Here is a 26590-nt window from a genome sequence, read left to right as displayed (position 1 = left end):
TATCTATCTATCTCCTATGTGCCACAATAGAACATCATCCTACATTTTTTTAAGGTTTTGTAAATTGTGGACGATGCAAGTCATTTAATGGTACTAGAGAAAGACATGCTGTTCTGATAGCTTCAGGTCTCACATCAATTTCGGAGGATAGGATGAATACAACTGAAGGAAGCCAGGGCAGGTGTGTGTCTGGGGGAGTCAGGCATGTGACTTGCCTCTGGGGGTCCCCCAAGGCAGTGGGCCCCCAGACAACTGTCTCCCCTTGCCCGATGGTAGTTACGCCCCTGCTCACAGCCATAATACAAGCTGGCTATCTGAGAGAAATGACTTTCTGTTCTTTAAACAGAAAGGTGTTTTTTTTTTTTAATTAAAAATACAATCTATTTTAAAATGAAGGATATATAGAAAAGAATATAGAATAAGTTATTAAGAATAAGAAATAATATGGTAGATTTTGATTCTTCCTTGTGTGGTTCAAGATGGATCAGATTTTTTTTTTTTTTGTATAAAGCCTTAACATGTTGGCAGAAACGAAGCAAAATGGCTTAGTGACCATGGATGCCGCAGCCATTTCCTGTCCTGAGCCGGCAGCTGGACTAGAACATCATCAAGGGACCTTGCAGCTCCAGCACTCCAGGATTCTGTTGTCAACTGGTGGTACTCCAGATATTGATGAACTACAACTCCCATCATCCTCAACTTCAATTTATTGTGGCTGGGAATGATGGGCATTGTAGTATACAACAACATCTGGAGTTACCACCAGTTGGGAAGCCCTCCTGCAGTCGACCACCAGCAGGAGAGCCTCCAGTTAGCCTCCCTGAGCTTGGAGATCTTCCCCTCAGGGGATGGTGGAGCCGCTCTGGGAAGAGCATCTAGGTCCCAAGTCCCCTCCCTGGCAGCATCTCCAAGAGAGGGCTGAGAGAGATTCCTGCCTGCAACCTTGGAGAAGCCGCTGCCAGCCTGTGAAGACAATACTAAGCTGGATAGACCAAGGGTCTGACTCAGTATACGGCAGCTGCCTATCTTCCTAATCCCTTCCTCCAAAGGGAGCTCCTCCAGCCACTGGCTGCTCATTTCCATGGCTCTTTCTGGTGCCCATTCCAGCTCTGTGAAGTCTTCCCGGAGATGCTGCAGCCACCAGAACGGAAGGCATTTCTCTAAATATGGGCACACCTGTCATCGTGCAGAAGAGCATTCTCATCCTGGCCATTTTATTTCCAAACCCTTTTCTAAAAACCGGACACGGTTTGCATTTTAAGTGCTGCAGTAAACCAAGTGGGGGCTGGTTTCAGTGAGTGGTCTACCTCACGGAAGCAGCTTGCCCTCATGAGCCGGGACAGGGGGAGGCACCAGGGGAGGCACAGTGGCCTCTCCTTCCCAGAACTCCATTTACGGCCCCTGCCTCTCCCTCCTCACACTGCCCGCAGGCTGGACATTCAGAGCCGAGAGCCTGCACAGCTCTACCTGATGAATGGCCGTCTGCAAGCAGCATGACTAATTAACACTGGGGCGGGGTGGGGCAGGGCAGGGTGGGAGAGGAGCAAACGGAGCTCCAGGAAGGAGAAGCAACTGTGCCTCATTCGGCACACAGGCACACACAGACACATTGCGGGCTCATGAGGACAAGCCACTCCGGCTCCAAAGGACTAGATGACCTTTAGTTGTCCCTTCCAACCATGTGAGATTCTATCCTTGTTTTTCCCCCTGTTTATGCATGGAAAGATCCCCATCCTGCCCTTTCCCACTGTGGCCTCACCCACCAGGGCTCATGAGCAGCTGCTGGTACTGAGCGTTGCGATCCCTCTTTCTGGGGTGCAATTATCCCCCACACAGCCAGCCCCCAAACAATTATGTAACTCATTTCTGAGACTGAGGTGTCTTAATTTAGCTGCATGGTATTTTTGTTGTTCTTGTTTTGGGGTGGTTTTTTTGTTTTTTTTTAAACCAGTGTGTTTTCTTGTTTGTGCCACGAACTCCTTCCCTCCCCTTTCTTCTCTTGGCTGACAAAGGCACCACCAACATAGAAAGCAAGCAGAAGGCAGACGCCTATTTTTAACGCAGGTGAGACCAAAATGTTCATTGCCCTCAAATATCAGCTCCCTGGAGCAAATCCTTCTGGATCATCAAGGCTTGGGACGGAGTCTCGCGCTGGGAGGCTGCGGGAGAGATAAATGGCCGTGCCATTTATACTCTGCATCCGTTTGGGACTTGGCAATTAGGGTGCCTGGACTGGACCCCCTCCGCTGAAGCATTTCTGCCAGACTGGCAGGGGCACCATTGCACTCCTTTCACACAATGCATAATTAGTAACCTATGGAATTCTCTGCCACAGGATGTGGTGACAGCCACCAGCTTGGATGGCTTTAAGAGGGGCTTAGACGAAGTCATGGAGGACAGGTTGATCAACGGCTACTAGTCTGGTGGCTGTGGGCCACCTCTAGCCTCAGAGGCAAGATGCCCCTCAATACCAGTTGCAGGGGGGCAGCAGCAGGAGAGAGGGCAAGCCCTCACCCCCTGCCTGTGGGCTGCTCGGAGGCATCTGGTGGGCCACTGTGGGCAACGGGATGCTGGACTGGATGGGCCTCCTTGGGCCAGATCCAGCAGGGACAGTTCTCATGTTCCTAATCTCTCTTGCAGGCCCTACCACTGCTGTTCCCCAACTCTAACAGGAAACACTGAAAGCTGGTAAAACCACTCATGGAGAAAGCAGAGGGAGTTTCCCGCCCCCCACTCAGAATACTAGAATTTGGGGTCAGCCCATGAAACTGGTTGGCAGGATATTCAGGACAGACAATAGGGATCCTGTGCAGGATGAACATACCAAACCTGCTGCCAACGTAGATGGCTATAAAAGGGGATTCAGCAGGTATCATGGAAGAGATGGAGGAGAGGGCTGTCTGTGGCTATCAGGAAGGGCGCCCCAGTCTGTAACCCACCAAACTGAACGCAGCTCATCATCAGCCATGTACGGAGCCCCTCCAGTGGCTAGACACATCTCCAGTGCTTGTTACTAGCCTGGGTCTGCCAAACAGGAAGGGGGAAGGACATCAAGCATCTGGCAGGCCTCAATCTATCACTAGTAAGCTGAGTTCAGCGGGACGGGTCACAAGCCCTGCAGGGCTGCTAGAAACCATGTGAGCTAAACCATGGGGGTCCCAGCATTGGGCTCCCAGATGTTGTGGGACTACAATTCCCATCATGGCCTTCAGCCACTGGGGCTAATGGGAGCCAACAACATCCGGGGACCCAGAGCTGGAGACCCCTGAGCTACACAGACCCTCCATGTCTGAGGGCAGTCTCGTTCTGAGTTGCAGATGCTGAGAGGAAACCATAGCAGAAGGCCAGGCAGGGCTGGATTATGTCATGCAGAGGACCTAAACCATGCTAAGCTTCAAGCATCAAGCGGAATAACAAAAACTTCTTCAAATACATCAGAAGCAGGAAACCTGCCAGAGAGGCGGTTGGACTGTTGGACAATGAGGGAGTGAAAGGGATTATTAAGGAGGATATGGAGGTTGCAGAGAAGCTCAATGAGTTCTTTGCATCTATCTTCACAACAGAGGATACTGGGCATATACCTGTTCCTGAACCAGGCTTTTCAGGGATGGAGGCTAAAGAACTGAATCAGACAAGAGATTATGTTCTAAACTGTGTGTGGGGGGGGAGAAAAACTAGCAAATTGCAGGGGCCAGACGGCATCCATCCAAGAGTCCTTAAAGAACTCAAATGTGAAATTGCCGACCTCCTTGCTAAAATATATAACTTATCCCTGCAATCAGGCTCTGTACCGGAGGACTGGAAAGTAACCAATGTAACACCAATTTTCAAAAAGGGATCCAGGGACGATCCAGGAAATTGCAGGCTGGTTAGCTTAATGTCTGTTCCAGGCAATTTGATGGAAAGCACTCTCAAAGATAACATTGTAAGGTACATAGAAGAACAGGCCCTGCTGGGGGAGAACCAGCATGGCTTCTGCAAAGGTAAATCTGCTAATGTTATAATGCCCTTATACAAAACTATGGTGTGGCCATACCTGGAGTACTGCGTACAATTCTGGTTACCACATCTAAAGAAGGACATTGTAGAACTGGAAAAGGGCAGAAGAAGGCAACCAAGATGATCAGGGGCTTAGAGCACCTTCCTTATGAGGCAAGGCTACAACACCTGGGGCTATTTAGTTTAGAAAAAAGACGACTGCGGGGAGACATGATAGAGGTCTATAAAATCATGCATGGTGTGGAGAAAGTGGATAGAGAGAAATTATTCTCCTTCTCACATAACACTAAAACTAGGGGTCATCCCATGAAACTGATTGCCAGGAAATTTAGGACCAGCAAACAGTGGTACTTTTTCACACAACGCATAATCCACTTGTGGAATTCTCTGCCCCAAGATGTGGTGACAGCCAACAACCTGGATGGCTTCAAGAGGATCAACCTTGTTTCACTTCATGGAGGAGAGGTCTATTGTCAGAGGCCTATAGGCCACCTCCAGCCTCAAAGGCAGGATGCCTCTGAGTACCATTTGCAGGGGAGAAATAGCAGGAAAGAGGGCATGCCCTCAACCTCTGTCTGTAGGCTTCCAGTGGCATCTGGTGGGCCACTGTGGGAAGCAGGGTGCTGGACTAGATGGGCCATGGGCCTCATCCAGCAGGGCTGTTCTTATGTTCTCGAATACCTTTAAATGAAAATGCATTATGTCAACACTTGAAATTGAGTCCTCCTTTGTTTTCAAGGAGCCCTCATAATGTGAGGTCCTAAATTGTCGCTTACTTCGCTTGTGCCTAAATCAGGGTCTTTATGGCCCCAGCGTGGTATAGGGGTTAGAGTGCTGGACTAGGACAGGGGAGACCCGAGTTCAAATCCCCATTCAGCCATGAGACTAGCTGGGTGACTCTGGGCCAGTCACGCATCTCTCAGCCTAACCTACTTCACAGGGTTGTTGTGAAAGAGAAACTCAAGGATGTAGTACACCGCTCTGGGCTCCTTAGAGGAAGAGTGGGATATAAATGTAAAAAAAATAATAAAAATAATAATCTGTGGGCTGTAGCAGCAAAGAGAATGCCCTTTCTTGGACCCACCCAGCAAGGGAGCCGTTTTCAGCGCAGGTGGTGGGACAAAAACGTCACGGGCCCCCCAATATCGGAATCATAAAAGTGGGGGCGGGGCGGCAAAGGACTACTAAATGGACCGAGGCAGGCTCCCTCGGAACACTGGGTGGGGCGCCCAGACCTGGGACAAGACTCTCACCTGCTCCCCCCCCCGCCCCGGGAGTTTCTCTGCTGGGGCGGCACCTGCCTGGCTGCGCTGGGAAGCAGCAGGCAAGGCTGGATGGGCCGCGCTCTGATCAGCCAGGCGCATGTTCTGTTCGGGTGTTGAGACAAGACAAGAGGGGGAGCCCGAGAGGCCGCCGCCCGCCCGCCTCCCTCCCTCCCTCGCTGGGCTGTGTGAGCATCCCTCGCTCAGGGACCGTCCCTCCTCCTCCTCCTCCCGCCCGCGCCGTGTTGCCTTTCCTCGTCGCTTCATCCCCATCAGACGCTGTCAGCCAGGCGGCCACTCCAAAGGCAGCCGGGAGCGGAAAGAGGCGAGCAGCTCGGGCTCCGGCGCGCCGCCGGCAGAGGCAGGCTCCACAGCGGAGCGCGCGGCTGGAGCAGCCCGCCCGGGGTGTGGAGGCGCCCGGCTTTGCGCATCGGCGCCCTCCCCCCGCTGCCTCCCATTGCAGCTGCTGCGCTTTTGCGCATTTGCGCCCAGAAAGGCGGCCCCGGAGGAGCAGCTCGGTCGCCGCGGCTCGGCCTTCAGCTGCCTCGCCCGAGCAGAACCGCTCCCCGCAGCCCGCCTTGATTGCCTCCCTTGGGGTGAAGCAGCAGCAGCAGGAGGCGGGCGGGCGGGCGGGCGAGCGAGACCCGCCATCGCCGCCGCGGCTGGGGAAGATCGCAGAGCCGGCAGCGCGGCGGCGGCGGGAGGGAGCGGAGGGAGGCGAGCGGGTCCCCCGCGCGCTGGCCAGGAGGAAGATCGGCTCGGCGCTTGAAGGACCGACGGCAGGCAGGCAGGCAGGCAGAAGCGGCCCGGCTGCAGCGCCCTGGATGGGGCTACCTGGAGGAGGTGGGTAGGAGCCGCGCTGGCAGCAGGATGGCGCGCCCCGGCCGGGACCACCGAGGAGGCGATTAAGCGAAGCCGGCGCGGCGGGACCCTCGCGCCTCGCCACGGGGCCGCCTCCCGCTGCTGACCGGTTTCGGCGACCGCCGCCGCCGCCGCCTCCCAGAGCGAAGAGTCCCCGTGCCGGGCTCCTCTTTCCCGCCCACGCGACCCGGCCAACGCGTCTGGCACTGAAGGCGCCCGCCGCCAAGAAGGGGCAGGCAGCAGCCGGGCTAGCGGGGCTCGCCGGCCCATGCGACGCTGCGGGCGCGTTGGGACCCGGGCTGACACCGCCTGCTTGTGCGCGCTTGCCAGAGCGCGCCGCCGCTGCCACCTCCGGGGCTACCAGATGGGGGCCCGGGCGAGCACCTGGCTGCCAGGCTGCCTGTGAAGCCGCTGCCACCCAGCAGAGCAGGAAGGTGGCCTGGCCGGCCCTTGGCCATGCAACCCGAGTTGCTGGGGCCGAGGAGGAGGCCCCGTGAAGCTGCTCCCACTTGCCCGGCGGTGGACTTCGTGGCCCCCCCCGGACTGCCTTGACTGCCCACCGGCGCCTCTCTGCTCCCCTGCGCTGCCCGCCTGCTGGGTTCCTGGGGCTCCCCCTTCTGCCTCCTGGCCGCGGCCGCCTACTCCTCCTCTCGGCCACCATGGGCACGGTGCTGTCCCTCTCTCCGGGCTCCCGGAAGGCCAGCCTCTACGAGGACGGCTCCTCCAGCTCCCTGGCCCACTACCCGGGTGTGCCCAGCGCCAAGGGGGGCAGCAGTGGCGGGCAGAAGGCCGAGAAGCCCCTCAAGAGGCACTCCATGTTCATCCCGGCCTTGACGTGGAAGCGGCTGGTGGCCTCCACCAAGAAGAAGGGCTCGCGGGGGCCCGGGGGCAAAGGGCCGGCCAACAACAACAACAACAACTACCAGCAGCAGGCCAAGGAGATCGCCCACCTCAACCACGAGAACGTCAAGAAGTCCCTCTCCTGCGCCAACCTCGCCAGCTATGAGGGCAGCGGGCAGCCGCTGGCCCCACTGAGCTCCCAGCGCACCTCGGTGGTCGCCTCGCTCAAGCCAGGCAGTGTGGGGGGAGGCACCTCCGCCTCGTCCCCCCGGCGGGTGATCGTCCAGGCCTCCACCAGCGAGCTGCTCAAGTGTCTGGGCGTGTTCCTCTGCCGGCGCTGCTACCGGCTCAAGCACCTCTCGCCCACCGAGCCCATCCTGTGGCTGCGCAGCGTGGACCGCTCGCTGCTGCTGCAGGGCTGGCAGGACCAGGCCTTCGTCACGCCCGTCAACGTGGTCTTCGTCTACCTGCTGTGCCGCGAGGTGATTGACGGCGACGGGGTGGCCACTGAGCACGAGCTCCAGGCGGCCCTCCTCACCTGCCTCTACCTGTCCTACTCCTACATGGGCAACGAGATCTCCTACCCGCTGAAGCCCTTCCTGGTGGAAGCCTCCAAGGACGCCTTCTGGAACCGCTGCCTTCGCATCATCAACGCCATGAGTGCCAAGATGCTCCAGATCAACGCCGACCCACACTACTTCACGCAGATCTTTGCCGACCTCAAGAACGAGGGCAGCGGCAGCCACCACGAGGACTTTGCCCGGGTCTTGGACCGGTGACTGGCATTCCCGGCGAGGCCTGCAGAGCTGCTCTGCTAAGCCGGGCCCTCCTGCCTGCCACGATGGGCCCCTGGTGAGCAAAGGGTGCCCAGCTGTTCCTCTTAGGCTAGAGGTCTCCTCCTCCTCCGGAGGCCAGAAGGACTGGCCACTTCCTAGCCCAAACAGACAACTGCCTTGGCTGCAGGGACTCAGACCATAGTGATGTGACTCAGTAAAGGTGTTGGGCACTGGGCATGGGGGGGGGGCGGTGAGGGGACAGGGGCAAAGAGGCCCTCCTCCTTCTGGTGTGTGTTTTGTCGATGCCCCGAATCCAGCAGAAAGGATCCATCTTTTTGCTGGATTCAGGGAAAGGAGGAAGTTGGACTTCCCACCTCGTTTCTTAAAAGGCCAGCAGGGGCTGAAGGGGTTTCCTCCGTATGTTCTCTTCCTGAGACTGCCAAAAAGGCTTTCTGGAAAGAAACATACATCAAGGCAAGGGAGGAAATGTTGAGGATGGGGTTGGGTCTAAGAGGCAACCACGAAGGGGCACATGTTCGCAGAGCGCTGGCTTCGGCCTCTGAGCTGAGCGGTTGCGGGGGTGTGTGTGTGACTGTGTGTGTGTATGGAGGAGCGCTTTGTACCTGAGCCACTGGCAGCCCTGGCTCTTCCACTGTCAGGGCATCCTGCAATTAGCAGATGCTTGTGTGAGGCTCTGGGGTCCTGCTAGCATTGCTCAGTCAGATGCCACCCCCAGACTCAGCCCCACAAGCTTTCCTTCTTAGGCTGTGTCACTCAAGCACAGTTGAACTATGAAGGGTGTGCAAAAGAATCGCCATCCAGGGCATGAGCGGAAGGTGCTGAGAGCATCTTTGGGTTTGGGTAGTTCTGCCTAGGGCTTGTTTGCGTGCACAACTGAAGTGTTTGGGAATACAGGTGCCTGAATGAGGCTGTGAGTGTCACCTTCACAGAGTCTTCTGATTTCCCTCAGAATCCCTCAAAGGTTGCATTTGAGAAGGACCCTCCAAACTCACATCCAGTTCTGCTTCAGGCAAAATTTCTGTGGCAACTTTAGGCCAAGACAGTGGTAAATGCAGCAAGGATCAACCAGCCAAGGTGTGGCTAGTGTCTTGCCAGTCTGTAGGTGAGTGAGGGCCGCGGAACGGGGCAGCTAGTGTGGATCGGATTTGTTCATCCCACTTCCTGCGAGGGAGATCCATTTGGTAGAAAGATTCCTCTGGTGGGCCCCATTCATCCTCTTTCAACCCCAAATTGTGGTGCCCTTGAAGATGTTCCCTTGTGACTCCCTCCCTGTGCCTCTTTTTCATGTTGTGTGCTGGTTATCTTTTGCTTCCATGGAGTATTTTCCATTGTGTTCCAGTGGCCAAATCCCAAAGAGGGCAATGTCTGAAGCCTGGCTGGCTGCAGGGGACAGTGTGGGATCCTGGCCTCCTTGATCTGGATCCATTTCAGCCACAGGGAAATGTGACAACCGTGGGATCAGACCCTGCCTTGAGCTCACCAGTAGCTAGTGTGGTGGTGACCATGGGTCCGCGCCTCGCCAAATTCAGGGAAAGGAGGGAAACAAGGGATGCTAATAGGTGGGTGGGTGGACGAAAGGAGTCAGGGATCTGTGCCTTGACAAGGTTACATGTACAGCCACTTTGCATGACTGTGGGGAAGTGTGATGGTACCCCCTCTGCACATCACGGCCTCTAGATTTCCGTCCCCATCCTCAGGGCTGGCCCAGCCACACGAGAACTCCACCAAATGTTAGGCCCAGGCGGCGGCAGCATTGCCTGGCATGCCAAAGAAGCAGTATGGGTCCCAGCCATCTTTGTAGTGCCACAGAAGGGTGTTCCCAACCTTGCGTCCCCAGATGTTGTGGGCCTGCAACTCCCATAAGCACCCGGTGGAAGGAGAACTGAGGCGGGAACTGCTGCCAGAGAGAATGCACATGCGCAGCTATCAGGTAGCACACAGTACAACTGGAGAGTTGTGCGCCAGCAGCCATCCCCTGCAACAGTGCAAAGGAGCTGGGGTGGATTTGGGGGGTTGTGCAGAGCAGACACCCTGCTGCCCATGGCAATCCCACCCACCCCCTGGAAACATGGAGCCAATCAATTGTTCCAAATGGCCGGTGGCAGGGAGCGGGTGGTCAAAGGTGGGCAATGTCTAAAAAAATGATGGATTTTATCACAACAGCATTTGGAGTTAGAATTCCAGATTATCTGGGCACGTTACATGCCTGTGTCAGTTTTAGACTCATTATGCTGTCATTCATTGGCTGGGGATCTTTGTACCAGCATGGCGAATATATATGACAAGGAGGCAAAGAAGCTGGGATGTTCTCTTCTGGTGTAAAAATAGGGAGGCTGCACCAACTCCTAGTCAATTGCAACTGATTACCCTTGTCCATCTTCACCCCCACCCCACCCCTGCCCAGTTAATCCTGGGAATTGTAGTTCTGTGATGGGGGCAGGCCTCTATCAGAGGAGTCTCCGCATCTTCAGACTCCTACAATTCCCAGAGGCCTGTGGGGAAAACACCACCAGATGAAAACCATTTTAAGAAAGCCTCTCCCTTCCTCCTTTTATATGCAAATGCAGACACACACAGAGAGAAACGCTTATGCCTGAATTGGTTATATAGGGGTGACTGGAGAGAAAAACAAACCACCTTCTTTAAAATAAATATATATCTTTCAAATTTCCATGGTAACTGTCAAAAATGGAATATTACAGCCGAATCATCAGCAGCAGTGTGTGTCTCTCTGTGTGTGTGTGTGTGCGTTAGAATCTAGATTTTTAAACGGTTTGCTTTAACGCCTTCTCCATCCTGGCTTTTTCATGGTATGAAATATTATGCTAAAAGATCTCTTGCTGCCCCAGGAAACTTTTAAAAAGAAAGCAAGCAAACGTTCAGATATTTCTTTCACAATTAACATAACAAAAAGAGAGAAAGAAATCAGATGTTCTTGAACCACTCAGTTCTGTGCATATTTACTCGGAAGCAAGTCCCACTGTATTCAGGGGGCCTTACTCACAGGCAAGCATGCGGAGGACTGCAACCCAAATAACCTGCTTAAGTAGATCAGCACAACCAGGGGCAGATAAATCTTTTTGCCACCCATAGGCAAAAAGGCTTTTGCTGCCCTTTTATCTTAAACAAAAAAGGTTTGTCCTTTTTTAATAAGCTAAAGCGGGGCTTTTCCCCTGCCCCCCCCCTTGCTGCAGCTGCCACTGCCCACAGAGAGAGGTGGCAAAATTTGAGGAGGGGCAAAATTTGCTGCCCCTCAAATTTTGCCGCCGTAGGCAAATGCCTCCTCGGCCTCTCCGTTCATCCACCTCTGAGCACAACATGGTGTGAGAGAGACTGGGGCTCAAACCCTAGACCTTCAGGATCTAGTAAGAAGTGGGGGCTGCATTGATGAGCTGTGTGTGTGTTTTGGTCTCAGCGCCCTCTTCAGGCACACAAGGGAATAGGGGTTTGCAACATCCACCTTGTGATTGGTTGGCAGTATAAAGCTTCTGGATTGGTCAGGCTTTGTATAAATCCTGGGAGCCTCTGACCAGTTGCCTTTGCCTGGTCAACAGGACTGTGTTCCGCTGACTGTGCTGAAGGCTCCAACTAATTCAGAAAGATATATTGAACCTCTCCAGATCTAAACCCGTTTGTCTTAGTGTGTACTGGGGGTTAATTAAATTGAAAAATGAAATTTAAAAGGAAGTGTGTAGACGCGAGGAGGGTGTGAGCTGAAGATTCAGACCCACAGATCTGCCCTGCAGCTGTGCCACCCCTTTTCCTACACCCCAGTTCAGGCTGTTGATCATGCTGGCTCTCTAGAACCTCCATGTTCAGGAGCGGTCTACCTCAGAGGACCTCATGCTGGAGACAAACAAAGGGGACTGTTGCCCTCAGGTTCTGCTTAGAGGCTTCGGCCCCTGTGGGAAGCAGAATGCTGGACTAGATGGACCTCTGGGGTGCCATGGCCTCTTCGCTTCAGTCTCAGCAGGCCTCCGAGTCACCTGGGGTCAGATAGTGCTTAGGCAGCTGGCCTAGCAATACCCACCATCAGCACTGCTATTGGCTGCAATGGTCAATAGCTCCTGGCTGGGAAGAGGGAAGCATTGGCTACCATTGCATAGTCCCTGGGCTATGAAGTAGCTGGATCCCTGTTGCACCCGGGTGCTGTTTCCCCAACCAGGCTCAGAAGGGCTTCTCTGTTTGTGCAGCATGGGTGTACATTAGCTTTACGAATCCCCGGGTAAGGGCCGTCAGTCTGTTATGACTCAGTTTCCCCACCAGTCTTATTTCCATAAGCCTACTGGAAATGCTTGACCGTAATTCCCACACGATGGATTTGCCTTAGACCAGGAGTTCCCAAGACTGGGTCCCCAGATATCACTGAACTATACCTTCTACCATCCACAACCACATTGGCCTTGGGTTAGCGTATGGCCGTGGATGATGGGAGTCGTAATCCAAGGACATCTAAGGACCCATGCTTGGGAGCCCTGGCCTGAGACCATTGGTCCTCCAGTGGCTCTGGTATCAGCTCCCCAGGTCTCAGGGAGAGGCCCTCCCCTTCCCTCTTGCTCGAACCCTTATAAATGGGGATGCCAGGAATTGAAACGAGGGCCTTGCCCATGCAAAACGGGCAGACTGCTGCCACCACATTCTCTGTACAAGCTAGAAGCATTTAGATGCTGGATACAGAAAGTCACTTTACAGAGGCACCCACGTGCTGTATTATTAGTGTATGCATATATTTTTATACATAAGAGTATTGGTATCTGTAAAATGGGTTTCAGGCAATGACTTCTTTTTATAAAAGATCGAAACCCGGCAACTAGAAACTCATCTACATAGTGGCTTCTTGGTCCTCATGATCTAGAGCCGGAAAAGAAGAAGTGGCAGAAGCAGGACTCTCGTTCCTCCGGATAGCCCTGCAAGGAGCTTTGGAAGCGACCTAGTCAAACTGCACAGCCAGGGCTGTGTGTATTTCAAGACTGCACCACCCAAGCCCAGAAGGTGGTCCACCTGAGTACCAAATTCATCATCCTGAGAACCACAGTGGTTTGGTTTTTTTAAGCAAGTTGCTAGTCCTTATAGCTTTGGAGATAGGCTGGAAGCTATGTGAGCCAATCTGTGTGAGTTGTCCTAATCTGCATAAATTATATAAGTCACAGAATTTAGATGAATTTTTTTTTGGGGGGGGGTTATCTGAGCTACCCTGGCACAGAACTGTGAGGTCTTTGTCTTAATTAGGAATACATAGAGCCCTGTGCATGGCCCAGCAGGGGGTTAAGTGGTGGCAGGGGGACCAGCTGGGAATCTGGTCCACTGAAGCCTTGTTCTCCATCCTCCAAAGGAGAGCCATCCAGATGAGTCTGGAAAAACTACACACGCACACACAATGGAAGAGACTTCCTGGACCTCTGGGAGATTTCTGTCCTACCCAACTGCTGCTAAACCAGCATTTTCTCCTTGATGGGAATGCTGATGTGTACATAACGGTGTAAATAGGTTTCTTACAGGGAATGTGGATATTGTGCATGTCAAGAAAAAAAATCTATTTAATTTCTCTCTCCCTCTCCTTCTCCCCCCTCCCTCAATTCATGTAGTTCCTTTTTCTCAACTGTTTGCTTTGCAATTTTAAAATGTTCTGGAGCAGGGAACACTTGAGCATATTCGGCTCTCCAAAATACACTGGATTTCCCCCTCTGGCATGGGACAAGACAGCGTGATTGGAAGCGATCTGTTTCCCGGGGGAATGGACTGAACTCTTATTTTGAATAATACCTGGCACTTTTGTTCTTCTTTGGGTCTATTTATTTCTTCAGTTGGGTTTTCCCAGCAACTTCCTCTCCAGTAGGAACTGAGGAACAGTAGACGGCTGAGGAACAATCAGTCAGTAGAATCTCTGCCCCTCATGGACCCTGGGCAAAGGGACACTCCTGACACCTGGCGTGCCTACCAAGGCCAGTAGACTGGACTGCAAATCATGGCCTGCCAGTGCTATGGAGGCACTTAGCTGGGGGGGTGGGGGGGTGGCTTTGCTGCCCAGGGGGGCTTGGACCTGTGCTGAACGAGAAATCCAAAAGGTCATTACAATTTTTAAAAGGGGGACTCTCCCCCTCTTCGGGGTGTATATGTTTGAAATCTGTTTGTATAATATTTACTATCGGAGACTTGCCTGTCTGTTTTATTTCTACGTTGTATCGACTGGTATCATTACGAGGAGCAAAAGGGTCCCTCTTTCTAACAGGTGGGGAGGGAAATTACGTGGGGGGTGGGGGGTGAGGGGGCAGGGATCACTGACCATAGCACTTTATGCAAAATAAAATGGAAAGTGAAGAACTATTTGCCTTGCCTTAAAAAAAAAATCACGGGAAAATAAACAAAACCTGTAGATGTAAAAACTAGTTTTGACCCCTGATGCGGTGGGCACAGGGACGTCCCAATATGAAGGGCAGAGTGCGCCTGTGGAGGAGACCCCAGAAGCTGCCTCATGTGCCAAGTCAGAGGGCTGGTCCCTCAAGCCCAGGGGTTCTCTTCCCAAGCGTGGGTGCACAGATGTTGGACTGCAAAGACCTTTGTGGCTGGGAATGATGGGAACCGTAGTCCAACAACATCTGGGGGGACTCACCCTTGGGAATCCGTGGGCTAGCCTAAGATGGCCTACCCTGACAGTTCTCAGGCAGAGGACCCTGCTGGTACTATATTGGGCAGCAGCGATAGAGGAAGATGCTGAAAGGCATCGTCTCATACTGCGCAGGAGGAGGCCATGGTCAACCCCTCCTGTATTCTACCAAAGAAAACCACAGGACTCTTCGGGCAGCAGGAGTTGAAATCGACTCAACGGCACACTTTACCTTACCAGGATCTGAACTGGGTCCTTCTGCATGCAGAGCGTGTCCCTGAGCGACGGCTTCTGCCCTACACACAAGCCACGCCTGCAGGGAACGCGAGTGGGGCCAAGGTGGGGCCAGTCTAGGAGGAACCACTGCTAGGGTCCTCTGGCCTTTGCTTCTCTCAGGCCCACAGGACTGCGAGGTGTGTGTGACGGAAGACTCCTGGGACCTGATCACTGGTAAGCCGCTGAAGGGAGCAGGCGGCCTGAGAGCTCATTTGTTCAACCACCGCTGCCTCTCCTGAGTGCTGGGTTGGTGCATGTGCAGAGCGAAGAGACTGAGCTTTGAATCAGGGCAGATCCCTTCCTCTGACATATTTACTTAAAGAGAATTCATAGCCTGCTCTTCCACTCAAAGGAACGTTCAAAGCGGCTCCCAGCCAAGGTCAAAAACACTCAAGCCCCACAGGCTGAATCTATCTATCTATCTAGCTGTCTATCTATCTGCAATATTTATACCCTGTCCCTCCAGTACACTACTGCTCGGGGAGGCTCACAACAATAAAATAAAAGTAATAAAAAATAACCAAATTGAGTAAACAAGTTTAAAAGTCAGGTTAAAAACCATAATCAGTATTAAGTTCAAAGTAAAAGTTATTTTAAAAGCTAAAAACTAAGAATTATAAAAACTAAAGAGCCTACCAGATATAACCAAACATGGAGCATTAAAAAGCCTCCTTAAAAAGGTGTGGTTTTAGTTGTTTTTTAAAAACACTGAGGGAGGGAGCAACTCTTCAGGGAGGGCGTTCCAAAGCTGAGGGGCCACAACTGAAAAGGCCCTGTCTCTAGTCCCCGCCAAGCGGATCTCTGTTAGTGGCGGGGCCATGAGCAGGGCCTGAGATGAAAAAACAGAGGGCCCTGGCAGGTTCATATGGGCGAATGCGGTCCGACAGGCACCCCGGCCCCAAGCTGTGTAGAGCTTTAAAGGTCAAGACCAGTACCTTAAATCTAGTCCAGAAGCGGACCGGAAACCAATGAAGCTGCCGAAGGATGGGTGTGATACTCATGAAATGACTTGCACCCACGAGCATCCTTGTAGCAGCATTCTGAACCAGCCACCGAACAGTCTTCAAGGGCAGCCCCACATAGAGCTCATTGCAGTAGTCCAATCTGGATGTTACCAATACATGACTGACTGAGGTTAGGTCCAACTTCTCCAAGTAGGGTTGCAGCTGGCATACTAGCCATAGCTGGTAAAAGGTGCTCCTGCACATCACTGCCACCTGCGTCTCCAAGGACAAGAGCACCCCCAAGCTGTGGACTTTGTCTTTCAGAGGGAGTGTGACCCCCTCCCCCATTACCTAGATTTACCTCATTACTCGGATGATCAGTTCTACCAACCCAGAGCACCTCCGTCTTATCTGGATTAAGTTTCAGCTTGTTTGCCCCCATCCAGTCCAGAACAGCCTCCAAGCCTTGGTTCAGAGCATCCACTGTCTCCCTGGTGTCTGCTGACTTGAAAGATGGGTCATGCTGGGTGTCATCAGCATACTGATGGCCCCGCAGCAGCCCATACCGACAGATGGCTTCTCCCAGAGGTTTTATGTAGATGTCAAACAGCATGGGGGACAGAATCCAAAGGCCAAGGGGTGGAACAAACACCCCCCACACCACCTTCTGAGTATGACCCTCTAGGTTGGAGTGGAGCCACCGTTTAACTGTGCCCCCAAGTCCCAACCCAGAGAGATGCCCCAGGAGGATGCCATGGTCGATGGTATTGAAAGCCGCTGAGAGATCCAGGAGGTCGCAGAGTCACACTCCCTGGCCAGCTCCAGCCTCAGAGGCACGATGCCTCTCAATCCCAGTTGCAGGGGAGCAACAGCAGGAGAGAGGGCCTGCACAGACCTCTTGCCTGTGGGCTCCTCTGAGGCATCTGGTGGGCCACTGTGTGAAACAGGATGCTGGACTAGATGGGCCTCCTTGGGCCTGATCCAGCAGGGCTGTGCTTATGTTCTTAGGTTTCCTCTGTCTATCTCCTGGTGTAGGTCATCTACCAAGGCGACCAAGGCAGTTTCAGTCCCATATCCAGGTTGGAGCCAGACTGGAAAGGATCTAAGTAATCAGATTCGTCCAGGACTGCCTGGAGCTCATTCTGCATTCTCACAATCAGAGCAATCACAGTTGAAGAGTTAACCAGGATTGCTGAGGCCCACTGAGCTGGTTCTGAGAACACAGATTCCTCAGGCAATCCTGGTCAAACCGGTGTGGTTAAGTCACATGTAACCAGGAAGGATAACTGGTTATTTATCCTGGTTAAATGTGGGTTGACCAGAGCAGTTCAGCCAGGATTGCAAGGGAAATCTGCATTCTCACAACCAGCTGTGTGGCACTCAGCAATCCTGATTAACTGTTAACCAGGATCACTGTGACTGTCAGAATGCAGCCACAGAAAGGAACCACCAAACACAGAGACCAGCAGAAGCAACCAAAAGCAAAGCTAGTTCAGGGCCCACTGAACAAGGCGAGTCTTCAGGTCTGCACAAGACTACACAACTAGCTGAAGGGGCCTGAACAGCATAGGGCCGAGGGGCTGGCTGTGGGTCTCTCCCTATTTTGAGCCCCCAGAGGAAGTTTCAGACACCCACTGCTTGTGGCTCTTTCCCATCTCTGCAAGATTGTTTTTAAAAACCCACCTCTCTGAGTCGGATGGTTTTTTGTCCATTCTTGGTAAAATTCTGCTGAGAGATCCTGGGTAAGGCACACCCATCTACGCAGTTCCCACCTCCCACACAATCACTCTCCTCCTCTCCATTGCTTTTCGAGTTCACATGGCCACAGACTGGGAGTGCGCGCCGCCCAGCTCTCCTGCCCTTGGTGGGTGCTCGTCCTACCCAGGAGAAGCCCGTGGTCTGCAGAGGGCCTATTCAGATGCACACAAAGATACATCGTAGGCTGTTTGTGTAGCCTGTATATGGACCTCGCCAGAAGGTGCTTTGAGTCATATGTGGCAAAGCAGGATATTTAAAACACGTTACAGTAAAGGCTAGTTCACACAATTGTCAAATGGCATCCTACCCAGCTTTGAGAGATGTCTATACTCCTGATTTTCAATTGTGTGCTTGTAACTGCCCAGAGACATAAGTTTTGAGCGGTATATACGCTTAGTTAAATAAAATACATACATACATAATAACTTAGGTGTGGGGTGGGTGGGTAGTGATTGTGTGGGAGCCTCGCACTGGGATAGGACAGCTTTTCCACCCACCTCAGCTTTTCCTCCTATACGCAGCAGCTGGGTTCAGGTGCTGGATAGGACGGTGCTGTGAACTATTGTGTGAACCGGCTGTCTGCTTGAGTCCTGATACCTTTTTGGTCATTTTGATCAGCCAAGATGATCAGGAGCCTGGAGCACCTTCCTTACGAGGCAGGGCTACAGCACCTGGGGCTTTTTAGTTTGGAAAAGAGGTGACTACGGGGCGGCATGATAGCGGTGTATAAAATTGTGCATGGAGTAGAAGGCGTGGACAGAGAGAATTTTTTCTCCCTCTCTCACCACACTAGAATCAGGAAATACTTTTTTCACACGGTGCATAGATAAATCTATGGAATTCTCTGCCATGGGATGTGGTGATGGCCACTAGTTTGGATGGCTATAAAAGTAGACAAATTCACGGAGGACAGGTCTATCGATGGCTACTAGTCTGGTGGCTGTGGGCCACCTCCAGCCTCAGAGGCCTCTGAATCCCAGTTGCAGGGGAGCAGCAGCAGCAGCAGGAGAGAGGGCATGCACATACCTCTTGCCTGTGGGCTCCCCAGAGGCATCTGGTGGGCCAGTGTGTGAAACAGGATGCTGGACTAGATGGGCCTTCTCGGGCCTGATCCAGCAGGGCTGCTCTTATGTAGCAAAATGAGTATACAAGCTCAACACAAAGTGGTGATTCTAGGACTGGGGCGAGAGAGGACCCCCCCCCCCCCGATTCTTCCTAGTCTGCTGTGCTTGTCCTTTGAAGCCCCAACCAGTTGCTGTGCAGATTTCAGAAAAGGAAGCAGAATCTCAGCTCCAGGAGGTATTTTCAGCATCAGGCCAGTCAGACTGACCCTGGAAACTTTCCATGTGCCAAGCAAGCTGTGTGCAACATGGGGGGTGAATGGGGGGTGGGGAAGCTACCCAGCTTCGTAAAGCCAGGTGGATTTTGGACTCACAGAAAAGGTGGTTTCCAAGAATATGTTCAGCAGAAGGGCCCTTCGCAATGATCCAGTGGGGGCACACTCGAGGAGTGGGAGGTGCCGGAGGCCAGCTTGACAGAATGTATCTCGCCGAGCACACAGAAGCCGGCTTCTGGGGATGTGTGTGGGACTGACGGATGGTTGCCATGAAGATGGAGCCCTCTAGGTCCACCATGTGTGGAAATTGCACACGCTCAGCTGTTCGCCCTGCCTTCTCTTCTCAGAGGCATGTGGGCAGGCTGTGGTTAACAGCAATGAGGGAAACGCATTCTGCATCTTCTCAGAGGCACTCTTCCTCTGCTTACAACTTCCAGAGCTAAGCCCCAGGACTGAAAGTAGATTCCAAGAAGGAGACCTAGCTGGGGCATCTTATGGTCTAGGCTGAAAGGGCTGGGAATGAGATGTACATGAAAGCACTGGTGCTGATGCTTTACCTTGGGGGATCCACAGATGGAATTTTGATTATCTAGAATTCAGAATCATCCCATTGACTTGTTTGCCAGTAGCCTCTGGACAAATAAAAGGGAGTCTTTTGGCATTCCATGCATAACATTGTATAACATGGTGACCTTCCAAGCTAAAACAGCAACAACAACAACAATTTGTTGGATAACAACAAAAAGTGCTGGGAATTAGACAGATATGCAAGCTTTGATGGGTATCACACCATCATAACCAATGCTCTTTAAGGCATATACAATTGGGGGGCTCCACAGACAAAATTTTAGTTTTTTAGAATTCAGAATCATCCCACTAAAATTGATTCCCAATAGGTTCTGGATAAATAAAAGGGAGTCTTTCTTCTTGCCATGCATCACTGACTTGAGGAATAGATGACAACGCTGCTCAGTTTTAGGCAAGCTGGTGAGCCCACAGAACGTTAAACCAGGCTGGGAGGGGACTGACCTTGAGCCGAAATAACCCAACTGCAAAAAGAAGAAGAAGAAGAAGAAGAAGAAGAAGAAGAAGAAGAAGAATGCCCCAGGTTCTAGAGGCAGGCTCTGAACTGAGCTCCCAGAGAAAGCCGGTGGTCTCCAGACAAGATCCACGCCGCAACTGAGCTCTTCTATCACCCAGGAGGGTCAGGTGACAGCCACAGAGGTTGCTCCAGCTTGGGGCTGCTCACTGCACACTGGCCTTGGCGTATGCCCCCGGCTGGGAGCAACCACGATGGCGGATGTGCCAGTGGTGAGTGTCAGTGGCTCACGGTCTCAGCTTTGGAAAGGGGGCAGCAGCCGGTGTCTGGAGGAAGAACAACAACGGAGGAAGTAGCAGCAGCATCAACAGCAGCATATTCTCCGCTGGAAGGGTCAAGGGCCAAGCGCCAGGACTGGAGGGAAGGGGTTGGCCACTGGTCCAAGCAGGTCAGTGGGAGGGGGTGGCCCCCAACAGGCAGGGGCCAGATAGACAAGTAGTAGAGGGGGCATACAAATACTCCCTTGGGCTGAAGGGTCCCAGGCAGGAGGTAACAATACAAGGCAGCAATCAGGGGAAGGCAGCAGAACTTGTGGCCGGTCTTCAGGACCTCAGAGAGCGCCAAGGGAGGAAGCGGATCCAGCAGAGTCCCAGCTCCAACCGAGCCTTTTAATGCCTTTCATGATGTCTCTTGTGGGACTGAGCTGGTCTTGTGGTAGCAAGCATGAATTGCCCCCCCTTGCCAAGCAGGTTTCACCTTGGTTTGCATTTGGATGGTGCTTGCATGTGTGATACTCCTCTTAGGGGCCGGGGCCGTCGCCCGGCGAGCCGTAGAGCATCCGCTTGGCCCGCTGAAGGGCCTGGCTCCAGTCCCTGGCAGCATCTCCAGGTAAGGCTGTGAGGGGTTCCAGCCTGAAGCCTTCTGCGTGGAAAGCAGATGTTCTCCCGGTGAGCCATAGCTTTGTTCCCTGGCCCCAGTGGGGACGGTGGTGGCAGTTCACTCCCTGGCCCCACCAGTTGATGTTGACCATTTCTCCATCTTCTTTGGACGGCCCTCTCTGGCGAGCCATTGTTCCTCCGGGCCACAGACAGGAGTCTCTCCTGGCCTTGCTCCCAGGAGATGCTGCCGCCTGGGATGGAACCTGGGGCCTTCAGCAGGCAAAGCAGGGGACCCCCCTCCGAGCTAAGGCCTCCCCCCTGCCTTCCCCTCCGCTGAAGGGCCCCCTTGGGCTGTGGTCTGTTGAGTTCTGAGGACACTCCTGGGGGCTCTCATCTGCCTTCCTTGCTGCCGCTTGTCACAGCCTGAGCGCGCGACCTCAGCTGACTCACACCTAGAATGAGTCTCATCTTCCCATCATGGGCTGACGTATTTTGCCAGGCAGTTGTCATTTCCAAACGAGGAGGCCAGCTCAGCACCAAAGGGAGGATTCTAGGAAATATGCTCCGGCACGGACAGTCATCCAACAGGTGTGTCCCCGCCCCCGCATCCTCTGCCTGCTATTCTTTACCACAGAAGAGCTACCTAAGCTCACCCCCTTCCTTCCACGTGGCATTTTCATGATTTTTGCCATTAATGGCAATTTCCACTTCCCTGTGATTCACTTCGCCTTGAGTGATTAAAGGCAGGAATTCTAGATTTGTTTAGAACGAACACACACACACAGAGACACACACGCTCATACTGCTGTGGTTTTTTTTGTGCTGTTAAAATCTTTTGTTGTTAAATGTACAGGAAGGAAGAGTGTAGAAGGGAGCGTGTGAGGCAAGATCATCTACCTGCTTCTCTACATCAGTTTCAGCTCCCAGACACTGGGCCCAATCCACCAGAAACATGCCCTGCACAAGCCTCATGGGAATAAATGTGAGCGGGGCCATTCCAGTATGGCGCACAGAAAGTCTTCCTGCAGAGAGGTTTACATCAGCCACTGGAAGCCTATGGGCCCAAACTGGCCCCCAGAAGCAGAGCCAAGTGGGGAGGAAGAGAAGGAAAAAGCCACAATGAGATGAGATGGGGTGGGGAAGGAGGAGGCAGCAGAGCCCGTGGCAAGGAGCGAGGAGGGCCATCCTTCCCAGCACCTCCGGAAAATGGTTCCCGGTACATCTAATTGCCAACAAAAGCCGGTTACCTAGAAGAGGGAGGGAGGGAGGAGGGAGGGGGAGAGGTCGGGTGATGATGAATGAGGAGTGAGACGGAGGTCAGAGGGCATGGAGTGCCAGCAGAGGCAGGCGTAAGAGAGAGCTTCTGAAATCTCAGCATTACTAACATGTTTCCAAGCCCACCCCCCTCCAGCCTTAAGGGCTAGAAACTTGCTTATTTAAAAAATGAAAGTTGAGATTCTCAGGATGCAGAATTTCTGTGCCCAATACCCACTTCTGAGTTGCAGAGTGCACGGTCGGAGTCAGCGAGTGCCCTGCTGCTGCTGCTGGCCGGGAGGACGTAGCCAGGAGCAGAGAGGTTGAGGACTTGGAAAGGAAGGAGACAACTGGAAGCTGAAGGAAGGAAGGAAGGAAAATAAGGAGGGAAAGAAGGAAGGAAGGAAGCAAGAAAGGAAGAAGGGAAAAGAAGGAAGGAAAAGAAGGAAGGAAGGAGGGAGGGAGGGAAAGAAGGAAAAGAAGGAAGGAGGGGAGGAAGGAAAAGAAGGAAGCAAGGAAGGAAGGAAGGAAGGAAGGAAGGATTTAGGTGTGCTGAGCTGACTACAGAGTGGAGATGAACTCCTACAAGCTTCCAAAGTGCACGGTCTTTCTTCAGGATGGGTCACCCTCCTTTCCCCGGAGGCAAAGCAGCTCTCTCGCCCCATAGCTGTAGGCTGGCTCCCAACCCTATCGCCACTGTGTTGATAACGGGGGCCTAAGTTGAACTGGACAATATTCTGGCACATTTCGAAATGATCATCAAAGACTGAATGAGAAGTGATCCAAGCAGGCAGCCGAAGTGCCCACAGGCAAGCCCCGACTGCTGAATGAAATGGGAGTTTAATTCCTGATGAGCAAATAGATCCCCCTCCCCACCTTTGTATGCAGAACTGCCACCCGTTTGGATGGGGTGAGGTCTGGGCTTTCCCAAAAGGGTTGCTCACTGACACTTTCCACACTCTAACCACCTTTTGTTACCTTGGCCTTCTGGCCACATTGGAGCCGGGGTTAATACCACCTGCCCCAGGGGCTGCAAACATTCATGAGCCCCCCCTCATTGTCTTTGGACTGGTAATGCATCCACCCAGGACAAAGCGAGACCACAATAAGCTCTAGTGAAAGGCATCTGGGGGTAATTCCAGCACCGGCCACAACACCCGTTTCTCCAGAGCTGTCAGCTGAGAACCGGCTGCCAGCAGAGAGGAATTGGGCTGGGTGGGAGGAGGGAGGATCAACTGAAGCCCCCACCCCACCCCGAAGCAGGACTGCTGTGTTATATTTCTTTCTTTCATTCATTCAGTTTATATACCGCCCTTCCTAAAGTGGCTCAGGGTGGTTTACATTAAAATAAAAAAACACATAATAAAACAATTAAAATCAGAAAACATTAAAAACCAGATGAAAAAACAGAGCAAAACTAGTTATCACGAAAAGCCAGGCTTAAAAAGGTGGGTTTTTAAGGCTATCCTGAAGGCCTCCAAGGAAGATAATCCTCTGATATCCACGGGGAGTGAATTCCACATCCCAGGGGCGACACCCTAGAAGGCCCGATCCCAGGTCGCCACCAGATGAACGGGTGGCACCCCAAGATGGACCCCCCTCCTGATGATCTCAAGGAGCAGTGGGGATCTTGTGGAGAAAGGAGAGGAGAGCTGGTCTTGTGGTAGAAAACATGACTTGTCCCCTTAGCTAAGCAGGGTCCACCCTAGGTTGCATATGAATGGGAGACTAGAAGTGTGAGCACTGTCAGATATTCCCCTTCTTAGGGGATGGAGCCACTCTGGGAAGAGCAGAAGGTTCCAAGTTCCCTCCCTAGCAGCATCTCCAAGATAGGGCTGAGAGAGATTCCTGCCTGCAACCTTGGAGACGCTGCTGCCAGTCTGTGAAGACAATACTGAGCTAGATAGACCAATGGGCTGACTCAGTATATGGCAGCTTCCAATGTGCCTATGTTCTCAGGCACCCCAGACCTAAGCCGTTCAGGGCTTCAAAGGTAATCGACAGCAAGTGCAACTGTTTAAGGACAGGCATCATGTGGTCTCTCCAGGATACCCCAGAGACCAATCTGGCTGCCGCATTTTGAACTAACTGGTTTCCAAACGGAGGTACAGAGGCAGCTCTACACAGAGTGCATTGCAGTACTCCAGCCTGGAGGTAACCAGCTGGTGTACCACTCTTGGCATTGTCAACAGGGCCTGACATTTGAGCCTGCTGGATCAGCACCCATGGTGGCTGGCCCATGTCACGTTTTCAAAAAATTGTAAACCATTTGGAGAACTTGGGTTGAAAAGTGGCGGGTAAATATGGATGAGGATGAGGATGATGAAGAAGTAGTGTGCTTGGCTGTGCTCCTGTCATAGCAAACACCCAAGGGGGGGGTCAGCTGTGCTACGGTGGCCCAAAACATGGGAGGCAAGGCACCCATGCCGCCCTGTAGGTTGAAGAGGTGGCTCAGAGAATGGCCCCCACACACTTGTCCATCACTGGATGACGACAACCTGCCTGTTGCCTGCCCTGCTGCTTAACTGAGGGTGGGTGGGTGCTAAATCTGTGACGAAGGCTTGAACTGATCACTCCCACTGATCAAGCCCTCAAAGCATGCCACTGTAGTGACAGATCCATGCCAAGGATGCTCCTGATCCTTTGCACCGCTGCTGTCTCCACCACAGCCAGAGCTGGTGGCATTCCCAAGCGCTGCTGAGTCTGGAGCATGATGCGGAGGCCTGCTGTTTCAAGCACCCTCCGACGCTGTCAGCTGTCACAGCCAGTTGTCTTTCTCACAAACACACCCGTCTCCTCTTCGCAGTGGCTGCATATTCTTGCAGGTCGGCTGCAGCTTCAGGGGGCCTGTAGTGTCCGATCTGTTGATTAGACGAGGCAGAGCACAAGCACGAGTCCAGCTCGCTGATGACCCTTCTTTGCATGTGCTCCTGGGTCGCCAAACTGGGTCGCCAAACTCCATTGAGTGGCTGCTGCTGCGTCAAGGCCATCCAAATCCAGACCTCGGGTGGGTGTTTTCCAGCCCAGGATCCCAACTGCCTGTTGATCTAGGGCAGGGGGTCCCCACCTGGTGGACTTCAACTCCCATCATCCCCCTTGGCCATTACGGCTGGGGGTGATCGGAGTTCTAGTCCATCAACATCTGGGGGCCTAAGGCTGGGAATCCCTGGGCTAGCTAGATCCCTGTGGGATGGGAAGAGAGAGAGCGCCTTCTTCTGCATGATCCTCACTGCACGTTAAGGTCATCTGAGGTCCGTCTCCAGTCACCACCAGTGCATCCGGGGGTGACTCAAGAGGCAAGCCTTCTCTGTAGCTGCTCCTGGGCTGTGGAAGGCACTCCCGGCAGAAATCCGCAATTTGAATTCTTTACTGGCCTTCAGGAGAGCTCTTAAGACCTCTCTGCTTGGCCTGGCCTTCCAGGGTTTTTTAATGGCTGCAAAACGGGTGTTAACATCCTAACCTGGTTTTTCAGGGTTCTAAAGCTGTTTTCAATGTTTTAACTGTTATTGTTTTATGGCGTTTTACAACCTCTTTTTAAAACTGCTAATTGATTTTCATTGCTTTGTTTTAATGTCAACTGCCCGGAGCCATTTGGGCAGGGCGGTATAGAAATCAAATGGATGAATAAATGAATGACATCTGGGGACCGAAGGCAGGGAATCCTTGGGCTAGCCAGATCCCTGTGGGCCAGGAAGAGTTCAGAGGCTGTGAACCAGAACGCCCCCACCCTCCAAGCCTGCGGAACGCGGCCTGTCTAGGGAGGCAGCCGGATCGTGCCACCACGAGGCGCCATGCCCAGCCCGCCCCCCCCCCGCCTCTGGGCTTGCAGGGCCTTCCTAGTTCTTGTGTGCTACCGATTCGGAGAACGGCAGCCATCAGCAATGGGGGCAGCCACGGGGGATGGGGACGGGGTGCTCTTAACGCCTCTCTGCTGGGCAGGCGTGGAAGACCTTCCAGGGAGGAGCAGCCCAGCCCTGCCGGCGGGCACTGAGAGCCCCAGAGGTGGTGCTTCCTTGGCAGGCCTACCCAGTGGCGGCTCTTGGGCACGGAATGCTGCCCTCGCTGGGCCCCTCGCCCACCTGCGTTGCCCACCGAAGGTCCCCGGTCCAGGGCAGGCCTGTCAGGAGGGCTGCCTGGAACCCTGCATGGCTGCAGCCTGCCAGCACCGGCAGCCCTGAGCGGATGGAGCAACGGACTCCGTCTCGAGCAGCTTCGTTCGCTGCCCGGACCCAACAGGGCCATCCTTGTGCCCAGCAGCACCTGCATATATAAGGGCGCAAGAGACGGCAGAAACCCACTCCCTTGTCTGCTGCTGTGCAGTTTGGAATCCTTGCGGAGCAAGATCCAGAGGAGGCGGAGGCCAGGCGGCACAACCTGTGAACAAGACCCATCCTGGGCTTCATAAACACCTTGTTTTCCTTGCCTGCCCTAAATGGAAGAAACAGAGCGGTCTGCATGCATCCTCTCCTTGAACGGTTCCCAACCTTGGCTCTCTGGATGCTGTCGTACTCCAACTCTCATCAGCCACAGTCACAGCGACCCCTCCCCTTTCTCAACCCTAGCAGCCCTGCTGCAACATGGCTAACCCCTTAGCCCACACCCCACCCTTTTCTCTCGCTCTGCCCCTTCAGCTATGATGCCCATTTGGACTGCAGGCCCACGCCACGTGGCTTAGGGAGCAAAACGGCCTTGTGCTCTGTGTGCTTGCTTCTGCGCCCTAATCATACCTGTTCTTCAACCTG

The 26590-nt window shown here is 53.3% G+C and overlaps 1 protein-coding gene across 1 annotated transcript; it reads left to right on the top strand.

Moving 5' to 3' along the window:
* Positions 1–6765: 6765 nt before the first annotated feature.
* On the top strand, positions 6766–13911 carry LOC128330616 (cyclin-dependent kinase 5 activator 1-like). Its single transcript, XM_053263737.1, has one exon. The coding sequence runs from the start codon at positions 6782–6784 to the stop codon at positions 7739–7741; it is 960 nt and encodes a 319-aa protein (XP_053119712.1). The 5' UTR covers positions 6766–6781; the 3' UTR covers positions 7742–13911.
* Positions 13912–26590: the final 12679 nt, after the last annotated feature.

Source organism: Hemicordylus capensis, chromosome 6 (genome assembly GCF_027244095.1).
Source record: "Hemicordylus capensis ecotype Gifberg chromosome 6, rHemCap1.1.pri, whole genome shotgun sequence".
Lineage (NCBI taxonomy): Eukaryota > Metazoa > Chordata > Lepidosauria > Squamata > Cordylidae > Hemicordylus > Hemicordylus capensis.
Note: the sequence above shows the minus strand (reverse complement) of the source record. Positions and strands in the feature narration are given on the sequence as shown.